General features: G+C 43.0%; 1 protein-coding gene across 1 annotated transcript in view; it reads right to left on the minus strand.

The window, feature by feature from the left end:
* LOC145404649 (uncharacterized) overlaps positions 1 to 27,708 on the minus strand; it is a 392,001-nt gene that overhangs the window by 52,852 nt on the left and 311,441 nt on the right. Inside the window, exons 13-15 of the mRNA XM_080276173.1 lie at positions 19,160 to 19,293; positions 18,510 to 18,794; positions 17,193 to 17,402 (exon numbers count right to left, since the gene is read on the minus strand). Of these exons, the coding sequence (XP_080132299.1) occupies positions 17,193 to 17,402; positions 18,510 to 18,794; positions 19,160 to 19,293 (629 nt within the window). The remainder of the gene's footprint in view (positions 1 to 17,192; positions 17,403 to 18,509; positions 18,795 to 19,159; positions 19,294 to 27,708) is intronic.

The following is a 27,708-nucleotide window of genomic DNA, read 5'->3' on the forward strand; positions in this document are numbered from 1 at the left end:
CCTTAGCAAATCTGCTACGGTAGCTCGGTTGCTAGTCATACTCAACTCACACACATCAAAGGCAATATCTGATCGAGTATGTGTGGCAATCCAATTGAGCTGTCCAATTAACGCTTGGTACTCAGTTTTCTCAGACTCAGACAGCTCTCCTGATTTTACTGCTGCACAACGCCTGCTCAGCATGATTGGTTTCAAAGATGAAGTGTACTGGAACTGGTCAAGCATTATGCTGCCATCGCTGTTGATGACATTTAGACCAACGTATTTGAAAGCTTTTGATTCCGAGCTGCCGATGAGGAATATTTGGCTCAAACTGTTTATCACTTGCTGCTCGAACTCATGTGTACCAGCCCAAAGGAAATCATCAACATAAATGCATATAATGCCCTCGATCTTGCCCCTATTACTCCAAGAGAACAGTGCTGAATCCAGTGATGACACTTTAGCTCCGAGACTCAACAACTCATCTTTAACGCGCCGGTACCAATGCCTAGCAGCATCACAAAGGCCGTAAACCATTTTCTCTAGTCTCCACAGCTTACCGTTTGCATATTCAGGCGGAGGACATAAATGAACAACTCACTCAATGTCGTTACCTTGCAGATAAGCAGCTTTCACGTCCATAGTGTGGCAATCCCATTGGTTGGTGGAGGCAAAAGAAAGTGCCAAACGCACGGCCTCTTTTGAGCATGTAGGAGAGTCTTTCCGGAGATCCACGGTTTCTTCCTCAAATCCTCTGGTGACTAAACAGGCTTTAACAATCGGCTTCTCGTTTTTAATTTTTTCCCTCACAACCCATCGAACCGTTATGACATCTTGCCCAACATCATCTACAGTACTTCCTCATACACGTCATTATTCTGCCAGTTGGTAATTTCTTTTTCCTTGGTGCCTAATACCTCCACAGAGTTGAAAAGAACAAGCATCTCTGCTTCATCATCAACTACTTCCCATGTGCTGAAATCATTTTGCAGATCCACCCAATCAATATTGCCATCAGAGTCCCTCTTCAAATTGTAGCAGTGTTTGTACTTTCCAGTGGCTTTTCCCACCCGACTCAAAATCCTTCCAGTCACCAACTCTCCAGTTTCTGAATGTATTCCCTTTATATGCTGACCAACAGAAACCTTGGGAGGTTCCTTAACAGGAAGAGAAACTGTGGGAGGCTGATCATCCAGAATTGAACCATTTTCCGACTCATCATCCGGTGGATGATACTTGCGAAGAATCGTCATTAGGCTTCTCTTGGACTACACTGTTCTTCTCATAACTACTGACGCTGTCTCCAACTGTAGTACTGTATTTCGTTCTGGAGCATGTGCTAGACGACACACGTGCACTCGCACGTAGACACCGCCGGGTCTCACCAGAATTTGTTTTCCATCTCTGCCTATTATGATTCCAGGACCATGCCATTCATGACTGTCATTTCTTTTGTAGAAGACCTCATCTCCATTTTGGATGTCATTTAAGTCACTCGAACATATGTTGTGCTGCAGTGCTCTAGCCAAACGTTCGCCCGATTCAGTCTTTATAAACTCTTGCCTTGCTAAATGAAGAGCGTTCAAATTGTCCCTCACAATTTTTGATGGTGATGTAAGTTCCAAGGCTGGAGGATCATTTGCATACACATTAGGCAGGCCAGGGTTTTGACCAAAAACAAGTTGGTTAGGAGAAAAACCTGCATAGTTGGTGAGAGCATTTCTTGCCGATACTGCCCAAGCCAAGGCCACATCCAAGTCACACTGGCTATCAGCCATTATCTTCCTAACAATGTCACCTATGACTGCATTTTGACGCTCACATACTCCATTGCTCCATGGACTCTCTGCAGACGTCGTCATGATCTTGATATTAAAGGCCTCTCCCAATGCTCGTATTTCAGCATTGTTGAATTCACACCCATTATCTGTGAGAATTTTTCCAGGTGCACCAAACAGAACAATCCAGCTCCAAAATACTCCTTTGATAATGGTGGTCGCACATTTGTCCGCAATTACTATCGCGGTGCAGTACTAGGTCACTAAATCAACAAGGACTAAGAAATAATGCCTTCCCCAAGCTTTCAAATCCATAGCTATGGCTTTGTTAAACTTAGATGCCATGGGCAAACTGATTACGGGTCGAGGCTTAGCTCTCTTGTGCCTACAACAGACTGTACATGCATCAGATACATCCTTGATAGCTTGCTCCAGTTCTGAACTTTCAATTCCAGCATCTGTAATAAGTATGATTAGTTTAGCCAACGTTGGGTGTCCAAATTGCCTTTGAAGCTTCGAAACCGTTTTGTCTACATCACCCCCAAGAGATGCCAGTGCGATCGTTTCACAAAACTCTCGGCCTAGTCACAAAGAAATTGGAAGCAAGTAATGGCCTGAAGATGAGGACTTCAAATTAACAATAGTTCCACAAATTCTGACCTGGTCACTCTCAAAATTAATCACCATTTTAGCTTTTTTCATGGAACGTTTGCTCAGCAGGAAGGGAATATTGCAGCTCACCACATCAGTCACAATGGTTGCACGTATATTTCCAATGTAGCAGGGCAGAGTAACACGTTTGAGGGAAGATACTGTGACACCATCAGCAAAAGTAAATGTTGAGGATGACTTTTCTTCTATTATAGTTTCACGTTCGTAATCACTGAGCTCACTTAGATAGCAATTGATCCATTCAACCCCACATACAGTTGTAGAACACCCAATGTCTAGAACAGCACATCCCTTAGATTCTTCTACTAGCGTCTGTAATTTACCTTTACTAGCTGTATCATCTGCATAGCCCATAAAAAATGACAGATGCACTGTTTCATAATTTTCTTCTCAGCTGCCTTTATTTTCATATGCATCTGGACTGTCACATGCCCAATGAAATCGAGAATCACTTACTAAACACCTTGACACCTTACCATCAGGCCCGAGCGGGTTCTGCCTCTAGCCAGTGGATGAGCATTGGGAAATTCTAGCAGACACAGTTGAATGGCCATCACCACGACCTCAATCACGTACTGCACCACCCCGAAACTCTGTCCTTCCTCGTCAAGTATTCCTATCGTAAAACGTTTCCTCATCCCCGCTACGTCACTCCATCCTTCTTTCCTTCCATCTTCTTCTATCTTTCTTTCCTTCATTCTTTCCTCGTCCTTCTGCCTACAGGTGACTTTACACTCCCTCTTCTGTCTTTCATTCCTTCATTCTTTCCTCTTCCCTCTGCCTGTGCGTGACTCTACACTGAGTGACAAGCCAAATGGTTTCCTGTACACCAAGAACATTTACTATGCTGGGTGGTAACCATATAACCAAATTTTGGCGCCTGGTGGTTTAGTGGGTAACTATTGTGCTCCAATCGGATTGAGTCGGTGAAGGTTTATATGCAAGGGGTGGTTGGGGTTTATTGCTCATGTAATGCCACTCAGGGATGAGGGAGGTTGCTCACTCTCATCTTAAATGTCAGGACCAACTGCCTAGTCCCAGGCTCCTATGCTCCTCATGAGGCAACGTGGGATTGGATGATGGATGGATGAATTTATTCGCCCATGTAGGGTACAACTCTTGTGTGTGGGAAGGCTCCCCACATACAGCTCTTCTCAACAGGATGGAGTCAAAGGCTTTTCATCTCATTAACTCTACTCCTCTTACTGGCTCCCTTCAACCTCTGTCTCTCCATGGCACTGTTGCATCTTTATCTGTTTTCTATAACTATTTCAATGGTCACTGCTCCTCTGAACTGTCTGCTTGCATCCCTCCACCTCTACGACAGGCGCATAGCACCCATCTAGCGACAAACTCTCATCCCTTTTCTGTCCAGCTCCCTAATGCAAGAGTTAACTGTTACTTCCAGTCCTTCATTTATGCAACAGGTCAACTCTGGAACTGTCTCCCTCTGTCTGTATTTCCTACTTCCTACGATCTCCAGTCTTTCAAACGCAGCATGTCCAGGCATCTCAAAATGAACGGATCTTGAATTTGGCTCCCTTTTGTATTGTTTTTGTTCTTTTCTTGCAAGGAATAGTTGGTGGGCTCCTGGCCTTTGGTTCCTTCTTTCTTGCATTTAAAAAAAAAAAAAAAAAAAAAAAAAAAAAAAAAAAGCCCATCCAACAGCCACCATCAAGATCACAACAACTATCCAATGTCCATCACCAAGGTCATGACAATCACTCAATGCCCATCATCAAGATCATGACAACTACCCACTGCCCATCTAAAGCCCATCATCAAGGTCATGACAATCACTCAATGCCCATCCAATGCATGTCATCAAGGTCATGACAGTCACCCAATGCCCATCACCAAGGTCACAACAACCACCCAATGCCCACCCAAAGCCCATCATCAAGGTTATGACAACCACCCAATGACCATCCAATGCCCATCATCAAGATCACAACAACTACCCAATGACCATCCAACCCACATCATCAATGTCATGACAACCTACCCAAACATCCTCATCCTCCACCATCCCCCTGCCCAAGCTGGACTGAGGTCAGGCAGCCCAGACCGTTTCTGGCTTTACTGGACTTTTCACGATATGTATATATATATATAAGAATTTAATCCGGCAGACTCCTTGAGTCCAATAAAAGCAAATTCCGGTATACTGAAGTTTATTACATTGAGGTTTTACTGTATTTAAGTACATCTTTGTGTTTAAAATATGAGTTACAAATGCACAACTGCCTCTCCTAACACATATCCTTCAGCTGCTTCCCATTTTCTTTCCTGGTACTCCATTACAACTTATTATGTCATTCTCAGGGCCAGTGCCTACTCTTCCATTCATATCACCTATTATGATCACTTTATAGCTCCTAAGCATTCTCCCACTGCTTCATCCAGCTCATCCCAAAAACTCTCTCTCTCTCCTGTCATCACACGATGCATACACTACAATCAATGCCAATTTCACCTTCTCAAACTTGAACTTGACATACATACATCTCAAGCTGACACATTTGCAATCTCTCATTCCATTCTACCACAACTCACTCATCAACAAAGCAACTCCTTCCTTACATCTTCCTTGCCCATTCATGCCCGATCTTACACAAATCACACCCCCCCATGCCTCCACTTCACACCCTTTCATCTTTGTTTCACACAATGCCATCATGGCACATCTCACACTATTGAACACATTCACCACTTCCACCCGCTTGCTCTCCTCATTCACACCTTTCACATTCCACCTACCCATGCGAGTCTGCCCATTTGGTTGGGGCCCTGGGCAGGTACTTGGTCCTCCAAGGCTCTCCGAAACGTTTGCCATGATTATGTGATTTTAAACGGGAATCTGGGGGACACTTCACCTGGCCAAACCACCTAGCATAGTAAATGGTTTCCTGGGTACAGGAAACCATTTGGCTTGTCATTCAGTGTAGAGACCATAAGGCATCCCTACACTGGGTGAGTGGATGATGCGTGTCCCACCTACCACACACATTATTGTTATTACTAAATTGCAATGCTGCAATAAGTTTCCCTACAAAACCTAGCTGGCCTTCTAGTGCTGTTGTGGCCCTCTGACACATACTGCTTCACCACTAACACACATGTGATTATCGTTAGCTACTACAGCACCAGGTCCTTCAGCATCTCCTCACTGGTAAGTACAGCTTACACTGTTCTGAAGTGTAAATTACTATACTGTACAAGTGACTGTAAGATTCTGTTAAAGCACCAACAAAAGTGTATTAGAAAGAAAAGTTGATTTAATTGTGTTACTAACCAAGAAGAGTTGATGAAAATGTGTTTATTTTACAGAGCAAAATAATCATGCTACAAAGGAATGATTAACACAAAATATAATATCATTTAGACAACTGCTTCTTCCCGAGTGAAGTTTGTTCTTGCTACTAAGTGATGACAGTGTTTTCTTCTGTGTGGTGGAGTCATCTGCTTGAATTTTGATTGATGAAAGTACAATATGGTGTACACAGTACATTACAATACAGTGAAGCATGTTTCATTTCATTGATACTCTTTTTATTTCTTTTTTTATGTTTTGATCGTTTATTTTGGGCATTACTGTACAGTATCCTCCAGTCACGTCTTTACATCACCACCACCACCACCACCACCACCATCATCAGCACCACCACCACCATCAGCAGTACCACCACCACCACCATCAACATGAAATGTGTTTCTGTACAGAAAATTAATGTCGTTCACAGTACATTACGGTACAATATTTCAATATTAGGAATGCCTTTTATTTGTTTTTTGATGATTTTTAGTATTTACAATGAGTCTGTGTTTACACAGTACTGCCGGGTAAAAGAAAATGGGTTTCCTGGCTGGGAGGACTTTCCTCATCGTCAACAAGAAATTGCTCCTTTACATAGAATTACAGCATACTTTTTATTATTATTATTATTTTTTTTAATGTCAGGAAGAAGGAACCAAAGGCCAGGGGCCAGCAAATTGCTCCCTCCAAGAAAAAACAGAAACAAGATAACAAAGAGCCAAATTCAAGATCCATTTTTTTTTAGATGCCTGGACACTACGTTTGAAAGACTGAAGATCATAGGAAGTAGGAAATACAGACAGAGAGAGACAGCTGCAGAGCTGACCTGTTGCATACATGAAAGACTGGGAGTAGCAGTAACTCCTGCACTAGAGAGTTGGACAGAAAAGGGATGAGACTTTGTTACTAGAGGGGTGCTATGTGCCTGCCGTAGTGGTGGAGGGATGCAAGCAGACAATTCAGAGGAGCAGTGACCATTGAGGTTGAGACAGAAATGAGATAAAGATGCAACAATGCAATGAAGAGACAGAGGTGGAAGGGAGCCAGTAAGAGCAGGGGACTTAATGAGACAAAAAGTCTTTGAATCCACCCTATTGAGAACTGTGTGTGGGGAGCCTTCCCACATATGAGAGTTGTATTCTATATAGGGGCAAATAAAACCCGTGCATAAAGCCATCTACTGTGCAGGGACAAAAAAAAGTACGGAGTAGGATCAGAACACCTAATCTCTTGGAAGCAGATTTTACAAGGGAGGTAATATGTTCTTTCCATGATAAATCCCATGAAAATGACACCCAAAGTATGATCAAAGATGATGCAGGACTGAGATGGATTTTGTTAAAAAGTAGAGGGTACTCCTGTGGAAGATTTTGTTGGGCTGATAGATGAAAGAACTGAGTTTCTGATGCATTAAAAACAACAAGGTTATTTTTACCCCACAGCTACAAGCCAAGTCAGACATTAGGTGTGACATAGCCTCATCCCTTGCTTGTTGAAGCAACAGCTGAGATGGATGCTGCAGGAAGCAAATGGAAAGGTGAAGTGTGGAGTCATCAGCATATGAGTGGATTGGGTTAAATGTACAGCTTAGAAGGTCACTGATGAATGAAAGGAAGAGAGTTGGTGATAGGAGAGAGCCCTTAGGAACACCAATATTCACAGCTTTAGGAGAAGAACAGTGGCCATCTACAATAGCAGCTATAGAATGACCAGAAAGGAAGGTAGAGATGAAGGCACAGATAGAAGGATAGAAGCCATAAGACGGTAGTTTGGAAGTTAAAGATTTATGCCAGACTCGATCGAAAGCCTTTGAGATGTCAAGTGCAATGACAAAGCTTTCTCCAAAGTTCGGAAAGGAGGATGACCAGGAGTCTGAAAGGTAGGTAAGAAGATCACCAAAGGAGTGTCCCTGGTGGACCCCATACTGGCGATCAGAAAGAAGGATGTGATATGAGAGATGCTTGAAATTTTTTTTGTTAAGAACAGATTCGAACACTTTTGAAATACAGGATGTTAAAACTATTGTGCAATAGTTAGAGGGTTGGGAATAATCACCCTTCTTTGGGCCAGCTGAATGAGAGCAAATTTCCAGCACGATGGAAAGGTGCAAGTTGACAGACAAAGACAAAAAAGTTTATTTAGGCAGGGTGTATGCACAAAAGCACAGTTCTTAACCACCAGCCATCGGGGGTTCCGGACCGTTGCCCACTCCTCCATATGGGGGATTTCCGAGATTTTGGCAAAAACACCCTTGCTTCAAACCCTAATATCTGCCAAACTATAATAGCTAGAGAAGCAAATAAAAGCTAATAAGACTCACCAACTCCTCCTCTTTCAATGAAAGTATCCCAAGGACTCCAGGTGGTCCCCGATGAGTTGAAGACGAGTGGTTTTTCACGTTTGCCGGGGCGGATCCAACCGCACGCCACTAGATAGCATTGGCAGCACTGACTAGAGTGGTGATTGTAACACTGCCCGTGCAGCCTTGAATGAAATTTGGCAAATTCCACTCGTTTCCAGAATTATCCTTACTCACCGTCGTAAGGACGAGTCATCACCCTGTCCATGTGGCTCCCCAAAAGGTTTTCTGTCTGTTTCATAGTGCCACTATGCCCTGTAGGTGTGTGGGAATGGAAATATCTCTTCGTTTTTATGTACTCACTTCTTCCGTCAATTACCCGGTATAAAAATTTGCTTTTACTATGACATTTATAATTGCGCTTGACATCACGATTATGGGTAACCGCACTTTGACAAGTAGATGCTGTGGCTGTTTCACGCAATACCATTGAGTATGAGGTAATTATTTGTACTATAATTCAGACTGATCTGTACTAATCAGTGTTATCGTGAAAATAGTATAAATGTTATACGCAACTTACATTATATGTACTTCACATCACAAATACAGTAAAAGCTTGATATAACGAACATGGGATAAAACGGAGGCTTGAGAAAATGGAACAATTTTTTCTGTAAGGTACTGTCCAGCCTCGGGCTGCTACGCTCCTCATGGGACAATGTATGATTGGATGATGGATGGACAGACTTGTAATATTCCGGAAGTTTTCCATTCTGTTGCGAGGCATCGGGTTTCCATAACGGAAACAAGCCAGTTTGTCCGTGGCTGTGGAAAAATCGTGATGCACCGGAACATTTCTGGTCGATCACGAGGCGCGGGACTTTGTCACAGGCCGTGGCAACAAGCCGCTTTGTCCCAGGCCGGGTGAGGCTGCTCACCTCACCGCAGTCTACCAGCAATCCCAGGACAGTTCAATTCTTCTCTCCAAGTGTGCGTGATTACCTTGGCATTAAAAACTTTTTTGTGCCTTTTCTGTAGAAAATAAGCAAACCGATCGTTCATCATGCCTAAAGTGCAGGAAAAAAAAGGAAAGGGTGAGGCTTTCTCTGGGTCAGAAATTAGAAATAATCTCTAAAACTGAGCATGGTATACCAGTGAAAACGATCAGACCGACTATGGGGTCAAGAAAATGCAAGTGTATGAGATTCACAAGCATAAAGAAGAAATCAAGATACTGACAGTGCTGCCAGATGCAAGTGCTCGTTCTTCGAAGAAATCAGCAATTTTGGAAAGAAGGTCTCTGAAGATGCTAAAATACGAAAAAACTTGAGGAGGCTGCATTTTAGTGGTACTAGCAACTGAGCGCCCAGGGTATGCCAGTGCGTGGGCCTGAGATAAAGAATGCTGCTTGAAAATTCGCTGAAAAACTAGAAATAGAAGATTTCCATGCAAGTGATGGCTGGATATCTAACTTTTCAAAGAGGCACAACACTGTGCATTAGAACGTAATGAGTGAGTGTTGCTGTGCTGATGTTCCGAGTGTGCAACCTTTCATAGAAAAAATAAAAGCAATACAAAGTGAAACTTGCCTTAAGCCCTGGCAGATTTATAATGCTGATGAGACTGGCCTCTTTTGGAAGGCACTGCCAGACAGCACACATGCCTCAAGAAGCCAGTCCAGTGTCCCAGGCCACAAACAAAGTAAGGCTTGAGTGTCAGTGTTGCTGAGTTTAAACTCAGACACAACCCACAGACTGCAGCCTATGGTGGTGGGGACCGCAAAGCAACCACGTGCGATGCGGCCCATTATGGACAATCTGCACGTGGACGCCAAGGCCTGGTTTACAGGCAACATTACCAGGTCTTGGTTCTTCACTAAATCTGTCGAGTCTGTGAAGAACTATCAGATGCATGTGCACAATGTATGGCTGGGGCAGATTAAGGCTCTCCTCCTCCTAGATCAGGCCCCAGTGCACCCCTCAAAGGAGATCCTGGTGACGCACGACGAGCAGATTCAAACCATGTTCCTCCCTGCCAACACCACTTCCATCCTACAGCCCATGGACCAGTGTATCATCAATATCTTTAAGAGGCATTACAGAAGGCTAATGCTGGAGGATATCCTGGTGGTGGAGATGGAGCCTGAGGCAGGAGAGGAAGATACGAGAGGAAGAAGTGTGGAGGCATGGAAGAAGTACGACATGCAAAATACGGTTATCAACATCCAAAAAGCCTGGGACACCGTATCAAACAGAACAATCATTCATGGGTGAAATGCCTTGTTCAGGGAGAGGGATGTGACTCAGAGGGTGGAGGATGAGGATGCCAATTTTGAAGGGTTCACTGCAGAGGAGTGCAGGCAAGCCTTTCAACATGCAGGAGAGGTTGACATGGAGATGGAGGAGATCCAGGAGTGGCTGAACCTTGATGCCGGTGAGTCTGGCTTCCACATGCAGACCGAGGATAAGATCGTGGCCGAGGTGACAGCAGAGGAGTCTACACCCAACAAAGACATGATGGAGTTCTAAATCCAAAGAAAAGAGCTGCCCATGCCTCAGATTGTGTAGAAGCTCTGCTGGACTACATCCTCGACTCGAACTATGAGGATCTCCAGAGCTTCTACCCCCATCTGAGGGAGATGAGAACAAGAATAAAGAAAATACAAAGGGAACTGTACGAGCCACGGCAGACAGAGATCGAGGATTTCTTTAAGCCACCTACGTCACGTCAACCCAGGGAAAGGAAGGAAAGCTGGACATCTGATATTTTGTTGCCATCCACCAGCAGCCTACCCTCCACAGAATCTGATGTTTTCTTTCCTTCGACCTCTACCAAAGGGACACCACCTGTGACCCCATCACCGACACCATCCCTGATGATCCCCAGCCCCACCATCCCCCAGTGCTGATGGAGGGGGACACAGACGATGAATAGGGAAGCATCACGCCTGACACATGTTTGGGGAGTGGTGTCAGGCATCATGCTACAAACAAGTCATATCCCCCCCAATTGGAGGTGAGTTTTTTACTGTTTTATTTATTATTATTACTATATTCTTACTATTATTGTGGGTTCTGACTGCTGTGTGTATCATTATGACTAGCATAGGCAGCATGTGTGTGTGTAGCAAAAGAAGCTATTTAGCAGCAACTGTGTATAGGTTTCAGGTCACGAGTTAGGGAAGAAATATGGGAAAAATAGCAAATTTCCGAAAAATTCCGTTCCATCTATGGTTTTGGAGCGGAAGCTTGAAAAAGCAGAATATTTGACAAAATGGAATATGGGTTGGCTGAATTATTCCATTATATCAAGCTTTTACTGTACACTGATGCTCATATTCAGCACGATTCCCCTGAGTATTGAGTGAAATAATTTAGTTATAGCCGACCAGGTAATCTTCTTTCTGGCCTGCTCACAAGTGGTTTTCTTTCAGGTAACAGGTAGGATACACTGAAGCTCATATTCAGCACAATTTTCCTGAGTATCGAGTGAAATAACTGTGTTACAACCACCCAGGTAATCTTCTTTCTGGCCTGTTCACAAGTGGTTTTCTTTCAGGTAACAGGTAGGTAACTCAAGGTATTTCCAAAAATTTTTTTCATCAATATCCAATAAACAGTAACACTTTTTGCACTGCACTTGTAGAACTTATTATACAACACTTAAATCATAGCACTTACTCTAAATCACTTGTAATACCGAACATTTCACTTATTTATAAAAATTAACAAACTTGGGTGTTTGAGAGGAATGAAGTCACAGAGTGTGCAGTGAGGTTGGATGGTGAGGATATGGAGAATGTGAGTGCATTCAAGTACTTGGGTAGTGTGATGAGTAAGGATGGAACTTTGGGGGATGAAGTACGTGAAAGGGTACAGCAGGGAAGGAAGGTTGTTGGCACACTGAAAGCAGTGATGAGAAATAGGGAGGTGAGTATGGAAGTTAAGAAGTCACTGCATGATGGTATTGTGATCCCTACCCTGACGTATGGAAGCGAGGCGTGGACCTTGCAAGAGGGGAACAAGTCAAGAGTGAGAGCAGTGGAAATGAGTTACTTGAGAGGAGCATGTGGAGTGACATGGAGGGACAGGTTGACGAATGAAGAAGTGAAGGAACGTTGTGGGGTAGATGTGGATGTGGTTGAAAAGATTAGGAGAAATACACTGAGGTGGTTTGGACATGTGGAGAGGATGGAGAATGAAAGACTGACTAAGAGGGTGTATGTAGGTGAGGTGGAGGGAGGGAGAGGGAGGGGTAGACCGAGGATGAGGTGGAGGGATGGAGTTGAGAGGTATATGAGGGAGGGGGGGGTGAGTTGGGGGGAGGGGAGTCAAATGGTGGGTGACAGAGTGACTTGGAGGCGTTTTGTCTGCGGCCACCCTTTGCGGGATTAGGGCGTCAGGCTATAGATAGATAGATAGATAGAACAAACTTGTGCTTTCCTGTAAACTATTTACACTTTCGCACACACCTGCTCAGTATTCACGCTTGGAGTGATACTCAGAGAAACATTCAGGGCACAGAGGGACCTTGCACTCTGCACATTGGTATGAGGTGTCTTTTCATGCTGGGGGATGGCGTTTGGTCATGTGATAGACATAGTACCACCTGTAGGCCAGATGACCTGCGTGGTATGACAAATCTCTACCAGCTTGTGCCGCCGGAAATACTCAGCACAGCTGAACCTGTCCATTGCAGCCGCTGTCCCCCGCCTAGCACCTGTCACCTGAGCAGTTGAATATTCCTCAAGGAGTTCGCATGCCAGCTCTCTCTCAAACTCTCACATAAAAAGAGGTTTCCCAACAAGTTCCTCAAACAGTATGTGACTGTTCAGCACAGAGACATCAAGAAGGTGTAAAAATGCCTACTTGTACCACCTGCAGGACTTACACAGGCAATAGACCTCACCAATTTGCTTGTCTGATTATCAACCAGCTGCATGTTGATATTATAATCACTGAAGGCATCGGACTTTATCATGGGTTCCCTGGTCCTGCAGTCTGTTTTCTCAGTTTCCTTCAACACACCATTATGTACTGTAAACAACACATTAACCCGTCTCTTGTCATGCCAGAGAAGGGCTAGCATGTTGCCACATTTCTTGGTCAGAAGGGTTCCATTCTCAGTATTTGCCGGAAATACAGGGAAATTCTTTCTGTTGGCCCTAACAATTCCACAGGACCCAGTATCAAGGTCAAGGAAATACTTGGTCAATGCTGGGGCAGTGTAATAATTATCGGTATACAGAATGTGTTGCCTGTTGAAATACCTTTCCATGAGCACTTTCACTACCGATGCAGAGAATCCATGATTGTCACTAGGTATATCAACATTTGTTGCCAAATAAACTACCATATCCAGCACATATCCAGTTTTGCAGTCGCAAAGCACAAAGAATTTGAGGCCATATCAGTGACGCTCTGACGGCACATACTGAATAAATGCCAGCCTGCCAGTGAATAACATCAGTGACTTGTCAAAAACCACTTTCTGGAACAGACAAAAAATCCTGGAAAATGATTTCTTGAGCACTGTTAGGTCTGGTCGTATATTCCATAACCTGTTGTTCGGTGTAGGCCCATAATTTCTGTTGAAGTGAAGGAACCTAAGATGGCCAGGTACCTGTCATGGGCCATATACTTGCCAAAGACAGGTGTGCCCACGAGTTCATCAACCGACCAATAGTCATGGAGCACATGTTTTCTTAGATGCGCCATCAACATAGTAAAAGCTAGCCACACAAACATCCCCCCCACCTCCACAGGTATCCAGTCATGCAAATGCATGCTCTCGCTAGCCGCCAGGTCCAGCCACCACACACACAAGGCCTGGTAGAAATTAATCTCCTCCACCAGGTATTGCATGATAACAGTCATGAAAATGGCCCTGAATGAACTGCTAATAGTCCAGGGCCTGGGGAGAAGCTCATCCTCCTGCCCACCTGCACCCTCCTCATCAAATGCCGGCACAGACAGCTCAAAGCTGGCACCATCCTCCCACACAAAGGTATCTCTACCCACGCATGGTAGAGCTGGCCGTTTGGCAGTTCCAGAACATTTCTTTATCACCTGTGCACACCCACGAGGAGAGAGAGAGAGAGAGAGAGAGAGAGAGTGATGACTCACCTGAAGTGGAACATGCCTGGGGAGACACTCAGCGCTGCGTACCTCCACATGGGGCCCATGTGGGAAATACCTTTCCCGAAGGGCCCGGTTGTGGAGAATCAGCCCTTGAGGTGGTAGGCTGAGGTGTTGGGGGTATTCAAGGATGAGATGTTGGCGAGCAGGTGGCGAGAATGTTGCAGAGACAGCTCTTCGGTGTTTATTCTGGAGATGACCACCAGGTCCATAGTCACCTTCATGATGTTCTGGGTCATCAAATGCCTCCTCCTCGTTGAATTCATCACTGTCATAAGCTCTTCCCTCTTCCTGAAGAAGTCTCAGAGCCTTCTCTAATGTCGGAGAGTGGGTAGGCGTTGGAGGGCAAGAAAGGTCGCTCTCCACATGGTAGCTGTTCCTCTCCTCCGAGGATGTGCTCTTGCCGAGTGTCGGTGAGGACACGGTGTTGTCCATGGCATGTTCAATTGCACTATTACTTAGCCCTTTCCCTGGCACTAAGAGCAGAACTTTCGCGGGGGTCAATGAGACGATCGGCCCTTCACACAGTTCAAGGGAATCGGTTGATGATGATGAAGAAGACATGGCCCCACACACTACCACTGCCGTGTATAGACTGACCTGTCCAACCACGGGGTACGTGAGGGTCTTACCTACCCGGTGGGTATCATAGAAAATGGCCACGAGTTCAAAGGGTGGCGGGAAGGTGAGTGCAATATATCATGTCAGCCGGCGGCACTCCACGCCCTGAATTGTGACAGCTATACACGTCAGCCGGCGGTTAGGGGTTAAGGACAACAGGAGGGACCCCATCAGGGCCATATGTCTTGTTCGCCCATATGCCTTGTTAGTATTGAGGCCAGTGATGCCATAAAATACTTCAACTGAAGACATTTTAATGTCCGCCATGAGGAAGTCAGAGAAGGGAAGAGATGGAGAGAGAGCACCGGAATCATCTAAGGTGGAACTGGAGGAGAAAGTCTGAGCAAAGAGTTCTCATTTATTCAGTAGAAGAAATTGCTACAGAGCCATCACAGTGGAAAAGAGGGAAGGATGATGATGTGAAGTTGTTAGAAAGGTTTTGGCAAGGTGCCAGAAGGAGAGGGAAGAATTCAAGTTGGAGAGTTAAGAGCATTTAGCATGGATAAAATTATTTTTTGCAGAGCGAAGAACAGACTTAGAACGATTCAGGGCAGAAACATATAAAAGATGAGATTCAGGGGTGGGTTGGCTCCAGTACCTTTTGTACGCATTCACATTGTTGTGGACAGCATTAGAACAAGTGATTAAACCAAGTTTTTTTTTGCATTAGTCAAAGGATACGAGAAAGGAATGTATGCTTCCATGCCCGAGAAAATAACCTCTGTAATGCACATGGCACACTCAGATGGCTCTTGGTCATGGAAGCAATAATCATTCAAGGGAAAATCAAAGAAGTACTGCCTGGGGGCCTCCCAATCAGCAGCTCCAAAATGTCACAACCGATGTTTTTTTGGAGGGTCCACAGGCTGTACTGGAGCAATACAACAGGTTAAGATGATACGGCTGTGATCGGAGGAGTCCAACGGAGAGGAATGATTTACAGCGTAAGAAGAAGGAATAGTTGTAAGGAAGAGGTCAAGTATGTTGGAGCTCTCTCCAAGGTGGTCAGGGATACAGGCAGGATGCTGTACAAGCAGCTCTAGGTCATTAGGGGTAGAAAAGATGTAGGCCTGTTCACCACGTGGATCAGCAAAAGGAGATGAAAGCCAAAGGTGGTGGTGAACACTGAAACCTCCTAGAATAGAGATTTCTGAGAAAGGAGAAATGGATAGGATGTGTTCCATCATAGGTGTAAGATCATTGAAGAATTTTTCATAGTCAGCAGAATTAGGTGATAAGTAAACAATACAGATATATTTGTCAGAGAATGACAGGAAAGCCAAAGCCAGAGAGTAGAGAATTCAGAAGAATCAAGTTCAGGAACACAACAGCAAGATAAGTCTTTGTGTACATATATGCAACAGCCACCTTTGGCTTTGAAATGAGTATGGAGAAAGTATGAAGATACAGAGATGGATTTCCTATCAGTTGCCTCAGACAGCTAGGTCTCAGTTAGGAAGAGAAGGTGAGGTTTATAGGAGGAGTGGTGGTGTTCAACAGAGAGAGAGTTAGATGAAAGGACATGAATGTTGCGGAAATAAAGAAGTGAATCAGACAGTGGTTCTAGGGATCTCACTGGGTTGTCACCAGAAGAGGGGTGGACGGTGGGGGCATTTATTGTCTCCCCTGCCCTCGGGACTCCGAGGATTGGTTGAACAACTTCATTTTTGGTTAATTTTGAATAGGAAGTGTAATGTGTAATGTGTATGTAGTCTGCTGTTGACAGTTAGGAGAAACTTGTATCAGAGAGTACGCTGGCCTACTCTCTGTGTTACTGAAACACTGAAAAAGTTCAGCAAAGGGGGATGGTCAGGAACTAGTCCCAAGGGCTGGTGAAACAGGAGCTCCAGCTCTCCATCACCAGCTTTCCATCCACCTTGGGAGTACCACCCTGCTCGAATAGGTAGCACAGTCTACTCCTGACAACAGTGTCTGTATTTTATAATTAGGAATGTCCATTAGCTGTTTTTTGTTTTAAAGCATTTTGTAGGGGTTAGACAGTGGATAAGTGTTACAAGGTTCGGGAGTAGGGGCCCCTAGGGGGTACTTTTGCATGACCCGGCATTTTGACAGTATCCAGCAGGCCTCTGGGTCTGTTAGGCTGGATAATCAGGAGTTTACTGTATCATCTAATGTCTGATACTCTGTGGGAGAAAGGATGATAATATAAACCAGTTTATATGAAAAAGAAGGAAAAAAATAATGACTAATCTAAACTGTTACAGCTTTGTACACAAGGGTATTTTCCTACTGAAGAATGAATGGCCTGTTGTCAACTTCTTGTTTACTCTATATAAAAAAAAAAAAAAAATCCTGGACTGTATCACAATCAGGAGGCCACAGTATGTTCAAAACCGTGGTAGGAGAGACTGAGGGGAATATACCTGAGAGGCTGAAGGAGTACGAGGTGGCTGCTGACCAGGGCGCACCACAGTGATGGTAACATCAGGGGCACGTCTTCGCAATTCTGCCAGCGGACCATCCTCCTCTACATCATCAACATCATCATCAATGTCATCATCATCACAGTTGTTCTTACCATTATATGTGTTTCTATCATCTTCATTCTTCTCCTCTTCTCTTCTAATTGCCATCTGGTATAAATGAACACAAACATTAATTAAATGAAACCTGTAAACTATATTTTCAAGTTTTATACTTGATATTGTCGATGGGCCTGCTCATGCTTCCATAATATCCTCATCCATAATATCCTCATGAGCAATTAAATTCCATCTCTGGAACTTCAGAGTCAACAGTATGTATCCCTAGCTCATCATACTATATGAGACACAGGCAACTCAGAGTATATTACTCTCACCACTTCCTGAAATTGTTTAGCTTGTACTGTGAGCATCAGCAAATAATCATGAAAAAAAAAAAAAAACTGTATTAGTCGTTGTTGATGTTGTTACTGTTGCTAATGCTGATCAAATCCAGTCTGTCCGGCTGAACAGACCCATAAAACATAGAAAGCAACCACTCCTGCAGGGGTATCCCATGCAGTGATAGGATGTTTCCTTGCTAGATGGCACCTCACTGTGGTAAGGTGTGGGAAACAGCGTTTAGGTTTGGTTCCTGGACCGACACCGCACTTGCATCTCTCTAACCAGTTAACAATGACACAACACTACGTTCCATTTCACCACACACTGGTTACTGATTACCACCCAGCATTGTACAGTAAATGGTTTCCTGGGTTACAGGAAACCATTAGGTTTGTCACTCGGTGCAGTGCCACATGAAGTGGAAACAACAGTAATAAAAAGTAAGAGTTACAGGAAGGGATGGGCAAAGTAGTAAAAGAAGTAGTAGTAGTAAGGGGGGGGGGGTTCATGCTCATACTCATTATGATAACTGGTGAAGGTAGAAGTATGCAGAACTACACCAAGTGAGAGTGGATGATGGTTGCCACCACCTACCAGTATAGGGTCAAGTAAATGCTGGAAACAGTGTCATGGATCTTTTTAATGAAACTGGATAATAGGCAGTGAACCTAAACTAACATCATTAAAAACACACTTGTTAACACAGTCACCCGATCCAAAATGAGACACACATATTTGTATCATAGTTGATACGGTTGGTGTTAGTGCTGCAAGTGGCGATGTGACTCATGATGAGAGGGTTTGGGGGCTGCCCTCTGAAGCTGGAGTGTAAGTTAACCACTAAACCTTGAAAATGGCTTTTACTGCACTTGCCTTTTTCTGTTTCTGTCGAGCTTTCTTTGCTGCTTTCTTAGCATGCTTTGCCTCATCCATGTGGTTGCCCTCTATAAAATCCAATATATCATCTATATTCTGTCCTCCCAGTGGTGTGGTGCCTCCCTTGGCTGCAGCAGTAGGTATGGAAGCTCTAGATGAACTGTTGTTGTTGGCTGAAGTTGAGCCTCCTGATGAAGTTGTAGAACCTCGAGCTTTTTTCTTTCTTGACAAAATCTGCAGCAACCTATCCCGCCTGTCACTATATTTCTGTCGCCCACCACCCTGACAAAGAGTACATTCATGTGGAAAAAACACTTCTGGCAAAGCAAATTATGCATCATACAAAAGAGGAAAGTATCCAAACAGAGAGGTCGCTGTATATGGAAAAGATCAATGGGGTAAAAGGTCTTAAGACAAAGCTGTGCATGTGAAAGTCAGCCATTATGTTGGAGGAAGATGATTCACAAATAACAGCATGTTCTGGTGGTGGCCAGGATGGTCATTTGGAAGAATGTAAAGTGGTTATTTGATATAACTTGAGTTTAGAATGATTAAAGGTCTCTAATCTAAAATACCGTATTCCCGTACAGTAATAAAACATCAGTTCATGACATCCTTTAAATTTAAGATGAAACTGGAAATTTTACCTGGTTGTGGTGAAGCATGTGGCAGTAGCAGCAGTCACAATGAGGGTCCTGATGTGTGGATGACACCGTGGTTGAAGAGTCACTCTCATCACCACTACTCCACTCCTCACCCTCTCTGCTGCTCTCACTCTCACCTGCAAAACAGAGGTCAACAAGCTATTCCTAAATTCCACTTTTCAACAATGTGCTCACTCTCACTTCAACCACAGAGTCCCTTCATCTCAAATACTGCTTTTGCTCTAACCTCAATAACAAAAGCACACAAGCCATGTCAAAGACATTTATAGAAACTTAAAGAATTCACTCAATCTAGATATACCATGTGTATGCAAACTCTATAGTTACACACAGCTTTCTTCTATAATTCCCACAGAAGAGACACTCTTCTGTCAAAATGCTACAACTGCATGAAAATTAGGTAACAATTTATAAATCAACACTGACGTAAGCATCTTGTTTCAAGAGGGCCATTAAAATATATTTCTGGGTGTCCAACACTCCATTTTTTTTCTTCAATAGGGTATGAATGTAACATCTACATGCATTTCCGGTAAAGGTGAGGAATTCATCTCCACACAGCCAAATTTCAAAGATAGAGGTACTATTACAATACTGAGAGTAAATAAACTTTGAAGCTCTCCATCAAATTTCCAGTGACTGAACTCAGTAGCAGGAAGGGTGAGGTGGAGTCAAGCCTGTATCTATATCTGGTGTGCCATGGCTCAAACCCCTACTATGCATGCATCTATTTTCTGTATAAATGATTATATACTTACTTCCACAAAAGTGGCGAACTGTGAGGGGGAAAAGTATGTACAGAAGTGCTTGGGTAGTATACTGTAAGGTACAGTACTTTCACAACCTCCTAATGGATATTTTTTTTATTTTGAAATATATATATATATATATATATATATATATATATATATATATATATATATATATATATATATATATCATCATCTATACCTCTTTTCTCACCTAAGATAGAGTGATGCAGAATCCACAGAACCAGAAAAAAAAAAAAAAAAAAAAAAATGATGAGACAGTAATCAAAGTCTGCCCAACTCACTGGGCTATACTCCCATTCACTCACCATGCAAGCCACTGAAAACCTGACTTCAACTTACTGGCATGAACATCCACACTTACAGGCTTCATACCACCAATCAACTAGCATCAGTCTGATGACTACCCCTTCACCAGGAAAGAATAGGAATGCCAAACCTTTATCATACAAACCTCTGCACAAAATTCTTCCAACCAGCTTGACTCAATGTCAATTCACTAGTGTCATCATCTTCCAGAACTCATCTTTGCACACAATCATTTACCATATCTACCCATCTTGCTGGCCTACTACAACCCCCTCCACCTTCAAACTCACTCAGATTTACCAAACTCTCTTCACCAATATTCACACCGATTCTTTCCACAGAACCATGCATTCTAAACACACTCTCATTGGCTCTGGTGAACACAGACTTCCTTACTCTAAATCTATCACAAGTCAATTACAGTATTTCTTATCCCGTCCACTCTCTGCTCTCCATACACATTCCTTAACAGTACCATTTCCACTGCACTTATTACTGACTTTTCATTTTCTTGCAACATCAGTCTACCCCATATGTTGATGCTGACAAGGAGCCAACATGTGATGGCACCGTGCATCCTGGGTGGTGCCACTGTGGTATCCACTTAGGAACCAAACCTCCTCATAGCTCCCTCTACCTTGCCATGGAAAAACATAGGGATGAGAAGTGCATTTTTAAAAAAAATAGCTTCATGTGCACAGCACTTTCCTGGGTTGGTAATGAACAATGAAGAGTAGGGTATCTAATATATGCAGATAATGCAGTGCTGCTTGCAAAAAACATAAAAAAGCTTAGCAGACTAATGGAAAGTTCTGTAGATGTCTAAGAGCATCATGACTTGAAAGTAAATGTAGATGAATAAATTGATGGTGCTGAGAGAGGTGACTCCTAGTGTGTTAGAGGTAATAAACAAAGATAAATTAGTGAGAGAATATAAGTACCAACCTGGATGCACTGACAGATAAAAAGAGGTAAAAATGCAAAGGAAGTGGAAAATAGCATAGCAAAGGGAAGGAAAGTGTTGACTAGTGCAATGATGGCCCTGTTTAGAACCAAAGGTCTGATCAATAACCGAGTTTTAGTGTCTATTCTAACATACAGGTGTAAGACTACAGTTTTGCCATGATCATAAAAAGCAGGAGTAAAAACAGGGAAAATGGGGCTGTTGAGAAATGTGTGTGGAATGCAGTGTCTGATAAGAGCAGGAATAATGTGGTTTGTGAAAGGTGCAAACTAAAGAAGCCAAGGACATTTGAGTTGAGGAGAGAACACTCTGATGGCATGGACATATGGGAGGAATGGATATGAGCAGACTGGTGAAAGGAGTATATCTGAGTGAGATTGATGGTTAAGGAGGCAGGGTACAAGGGTTGGCACCAAAAGTAGGTAACCTAGTTTTTCCTAACCAGGTAAAAATATTTACCCCACCAAATTTTGCCTGCGACAGAAAAATAATGTACAGCGATCCCTTAATTATCGCACATAATTGGTACCAAACTGAGTGCATGACAATGAAACTGTGTGAAAATGAAAGTACAGAACCTATGGAATTAATCCTAACTGGTAACCGCTATTTAATACATATTGGTACATACTGTTAATGTGAGTATCAGAAACACACACAGACATAGTTAGGTTATTAGAAAAAGATGAAAAGGGCACAATAAAAAAGAAACACATACCACAGAGAGGCCTGAGATGGACCTGAGGTAAGGGGTTCTGAGGTCTGGGGGTGGAGAGTTACTGGTCTCCATGGATAAACTCCTCAAGCAATGCCTCATTTTTTAATCTCTCAAAGACACTGTACCATCACTGTTGGCAGAAACCAGCTATGGTGTGTGAGAGCGATGATTTTTAGCCAAAAAATCTGTGATAACGGCAGGAGTGCAGATTTTCATTTCACAGTATCAACAAAAACCATTATAACCAAGTAAACGATAACCAAGGGATCACTGTATTCACACTAAATTAGGCCTAATCATATCTACTTTTGAAGGTTCACCAACAAATAAGTTGAAAAACTGTAAATCATTAACCCCTGCATGCAAAGGGGATTTCTGACGTCACCCACTCCACCCTACAGGGGATTTCCGTGATTTTGGAAAAAATACCCTTACTTCAAATCCTAATATCTGCCAAACTATAACAGCCAGAGAAAAAATTAAAGATACCTATGATTCACCAACTCTTCCTCTTCCAAATGAAAATATCTTGAGGTCTCCAGCTGGTCCCGTTGATGAGTCAGGATAAGTTAAAGATGCATGGTTTTCCATGTTTAGGCAGGCTGTTTCGGAGCGCGCACCACTGCCAGTGACCTTGGACTCACTGGCTAGCGTTGGCAGCACAAACCAGAGTGGTGATTGTAATACTGCCCGGCCTTCCTTTAAGAAACTCAGAATTTTCCACTCAATCTTCGACTTTTTCTTACTCAATGTTGTAAGGATGAGCCATCACCCTGTTCATGTGGTTGCCCACAGGGTTTTCCGCCCGTTTCATACTGCCACCATGCCCCGTAGGTGTATGGGAAAAGAACAGCTCTTTGATTTTCTGTCCTCACTTCTTGTGTCAATTATAATAATTTCCCTCTACTACGGCACTTATATTTGCACTTGATATCATGATTATGGGTAATTGCACTTTGAGAAGTAAATGCTCTGGCTGTGTCACACAGTATGGTTGAGTACTTGTACAAAAATTGTGACTAATTTGTACTAATCAGAGACATCTTGAAAGTATTACTAATGTTATATACAACTTACATTTTTTTGTACTTCACATCACAAATACGCTTATTCTCCCATATTCACCAATATTTTCTGAGTAACGAGTGGGAAAATATTAGTTATAACCAACCAGGCCATTTTTTTTCTCGCCCATGCATTCCTGGTTTTCTTTCATATGGCTGGTATGGTTACTCAAGGTATTTCCAATCACTGTTTCACAAATAACCATAAACAGTAACACTAACTGCACTGCACTTGTAAAACTTATTATAATTTGAGCGTAAAGTGGAGGGACTGTAAGAAAATGAGAAAGAGGTGAAAAGAGTAAGACAGGGTGGCAGTGAAGTTAGCAGGGGAGTGAAAGATAAAAATGGTAGATTACTAGTGGAGAAGGGAGAAAAAGTGAGCAGATGGAGAGAACACTTTAAGGAATTGTTGAACATAGAGGATGGAAGTGATGCAAGTATAAGTGGCTGGGGAATGGCTGGGAGAAGGAAGGAGGTGAGAAGACAGGAAGAAATCAGTAGGATAGACGTTGTGGAAGCAAATGAAGAAAGTTAAATTGGGGAAAGCCCCAGGAATTGACAGAGTGTGTGGTGAAATGCTGAAGCATGGGGGAGAGATAGTAGTAGAATGGATGTGGAAGATGTGCAGATTGGCCTGCGAGGAAGGTAGAGTCCCGGAGGATTGGAAGTCAGGTATAATTATTCCCTTGTACAAAGGAAAAGGGGAAAAAGAAGTGTGTGGTAATCATAGGGGCATTTGTCTTCTTAGTATAATAGGAAAAGTGTATGGTAGGATACTTATTGACAGAGTTAGAGAAAGAACAGAGGAATTAGTTGGCGAAGAACAGGGAGGCTTTAGGAAGGGAAGAGGTTGTGTAGATCAGATATTCATTCTTAGATCTTTAGTGGAAAAGTTTCTAGAGAAGGGAAAGAAGTTGTATGATGCTTTCATGGACTTGGAGAAAGCATATGACAGGGTGGATGGACAAGGTAAGAATATATGGAGTAGATGGGAAGTTGCTGAATGCTGTGAAGAGTATGTATGATGGTGCTAAGGCTGCAGTGCGTGTGGATGGTGAACTGAGTGAATTTTTCTCTTTGAAGGTTGGGTTGAAACAGGGATGTGTCACGTCTCCATGGTTGTTCAAACTGTACATGGATGGGGTAATAAAAGAGGTACAAGGTAGGGCAGTGGATGTTGGAGTGGCCCTGGTGAGAGAGGGTAACGTTTGGAAACTCCCTGTACTGTTGTTTGCAGATGATACAGTGTTGCTCAGTGAAGACGAAGGAGAGCTGCAAGGCTTGGTGGATGAGTCTGGGAGAGTGTGTAAGAAACGGAATCTAAAGGTGAATGTAGGGAAGAGTAAAGTGATGGTCTTTGAGAGAGGTGAAGTCAGTGAATGTACAGCGAGGTTGGATGGTGAGGAATTGGAAAATGTGAGTACGTTTAAGTACTTGGGTAGTGTGGTGAGTAAGAATGGAGGTTTGGAGGGTGAAGTGCTTGAAAGGGTACAGCAGGGAAGAAAGGTTGCTGGTTCCTTGAAAGCAGTGATAAGAAACAGGGAAGCGAGCATGGAAGTGAAAAAGTTACTACATGACAGTATTGTGGTACCAACTCTAACATATGGAAGTGAAGCTTTGACGTCACTGGAAGGACACAAGTCAAGAGTGAGAGCAGTTGAAATGAGTTATTTAAGAGGAGTATGTGGAGTCATATGGAGAGACAAGCTGACAAATGAGGATATAAAGGAGCGTTGTGGTGTGGATGTGGATGTGATAGGAAGCATTAGGATGAATACATTGAGGTGGTTTGGCCATGTGGAGAGGATGGAGGGTGAAAGACTGACGAAGAGAGTGTATGTGAGTGAGGTGGAGGGGGGAAGAGGGAGGGGGAGGCCGAGGATGAGATGGAGGGATGGGATGGAGAGGTACATGGGTGTGAGTTGGGAGCAGGGCAGTAAAATGGAGGGGGAAAGGGCGACATGGAGGTGATTTGTTTGTGGCCACCCCGAATGGGATTGAGGCATCTGGCAATAGGTAGATAGATAGACTTTTATCATAACACTTACTAATAACTTATAACATCTTATATTTCACTTATGTATAAAAAGAAACGCTTGTGCACACCTGTTGACTATTTACAATTTCCCACACACCTGCTCAGTCACTGAGCCCCTTCCCCAGTGGTAAGGGCAGAACTTTCGCAGGGATCGATAATGCAATCGGCCCCGTGCATGGGGAAGCGCAATCGGACAAGGAGGATGAGGAAGACATCACTCTACATTCTACCAGTGCTGTGTACAGACTGAGACACACGTCAGTGGGGTACCTCGGGTATGTACCTACTCTATGGTTTTCACAGAAAACGGTCGAGGGTTCAAAAATTGGCAGGAAGACGCTTACAGCTGTACATGTCAACCGGTATTGCTCCACGCACAAAGTAGTGACGGTTATACAAGTCAACCGGCACCTAGGGGTTAAGTCATACACTTTCCATCGGAATAATATTTTTCTCTGATACATAAACTTAGAATCCATCCATCCATCATCAAATCCTACACTGCCCCATGAGGAGCATTGAAGCCCGGGGCTAGGCATGTTGGTCCTGACATTCAAGATGAGAGTGACCAACCTTACTCATCCCTGAGTGGTATTACGTAAGCAATAAACCTCAACCACTCCTTGGATATAAACCTTCACTGGCTCAATCCCTATGGAGTGCCTTCATTTCCCACTAAACCACCAGGTGCCATAATTTGGTTATATGGTTACAACCCAGCATAGTAAATGTTTCCTGGTGTACAGGAAACCATTTGGCTTGTTGTCACTCAGTGTTCAGTCATCCATAGGCAGAAGAGGAAAGAATGAAGGAAAAAAAGACAAAAGAGTGAGTGTAAAGTCACCTGTAGGCAGAAGGACAAGGAAAGATTGAGGTAAGGAATGACAGAAAAGGAACGAAGGAAAGGAGGGAGGAGAGGAAAGGACAGACACCTGACAGCAGCATTACATCAAGTGAGTGAATGGTGAGCTATAAACTTAGAAACTATATATAAATATCAGTATCTTCAAAATAAAGTACCATTACATTTATTGCATTATGAATAATGTTCTCAGTTCATGAAGTTTGCCTGGTTTATGAACAATATGAGCCTACAAACAGCCAAAACAAATTGCATTTTAATAAAATGAAACATACTCTTACCTTTAACAGCACAACAAAAATAGTTTTAAGTTATTATATTTTAAGTAATTCATCCACTTAACAGTTTTCAAAATAATCATAATCAATGTGTTATTGCTGTTGCATCCAACAGGGAAGGGGAAGGATGGACTTATGGGGGAAACCTCACTGTCCCAGGAATGCTGAGAGAGGTGCAAGCCTAAAGCCAATCCTTCCTTTTCCTTCTCCTCTTACAGGATTCCTTTGTATGAAGGAAAATATGTTAGGACTCCATATTATAATTACAAATCATAATAGATAGATAGATAGAGAGACAGATAGAAGCAGGGAGTCAGATGATGAGAAGGTATTGTGTCTGCGAGAACCGAGCAATGCTAAACATGCTTACACACTCTTAACTCAAGGAATGCTTTATAGGCACACGACAGCGCCTAGTGACCATACACACGCATACACACATACTCACACACAGGCTTCTAGAACTTTCCACTCACAAGGAACACACGTGATACGTCTCCTGTTTCACCAGAATTTAGGAAAGAGAGCGCAGAAAGAAGCTAGCCATACAACAGACAGGTCGCAGGGAGAAGGGCTTAGCAACTTGAGAGAGAGACAGAGAGAGCGAGACAGAGAGATAGCTAGCAGGACTCTACTTTATACTCCGCTCTGTGTGAGAGACTTTGTTAATATTTCCAAGACAAATAAAAATAGTCCCATACTATTCTTTACCTCTCCTGTCACTACATGACAAATGGGAAAGAAGATTATCTACTTACAAGCTACTCAAATATAACAACCGCTCGCCCACAAGTCTAATATATATAAAACTCCACTACAAGTAACCACAAAGGAACTACAAAGTCTTTTATGACAAATATATGTATTTTTTAATATTCTAATAAGGATACTATTTCTAAAGTCTTTTGAAAACATCCAGAAATCTGACTGAGTTATTAACTTATGGTGTTCCTGCTAGCTACTTTAAAAAATACTACATGTCTGAAGACAAGGACAAAAGTACTGTAATGATAATCCTTCTGATAAAGTAAGCCAGCAAGACTCAAAAGAATCTGGCCAGCAGCAATATCTACACTATATCTGCAGCAACTGTTCCACAAGACAGTGACAAACAAAGATTTGCTGTATGAACATAAGCAAATATTAACATTTATCAATCATACAACTACGAATTATGGTTAACAGCTGATTTTACGCCATTATAAAACATATTTTTTTTTGGGGGGGGAAAAAAAAAAAAAAAAAAAGAGAGGGAGAAAGAGGGAGAAAAAAAAATTTGCCCGAGCCTTTATGAAACGGGGAGGGGAGATTTTTGTTATCCCTGGTGGCAGGCCTAAAAAGTGGAGAGATATGGTAAATGACTGTGTACAAATGCAACGTATGGAAAGCAATGTGGCTAGGGTACTGACACTGAATTAACTCTTAAGAGACTGGTGTCTGCATATGCAGTCCAAGAGTACTATAGTCGGTTCCATATAAACTGGCAGAAAGAAACCTGTATTTTACCTTCCCAAGTCTGTGTCAA

Source organism: Coenobita brevimanus, chromosome 64, assembly GCF_032717465.1.
Source record: "Coenobita brevimanus isolate Jiangsu-jjx chromosome 64, ASM3271746v2, whole genome shotgun sequence".
NCBI classification, from domain to species: Eukaryota; Metazoa; Arthropoda; class Malacostraca; order Decapoda; family Coenobitidae; genus Coenobita; species Coenobita brevimanus.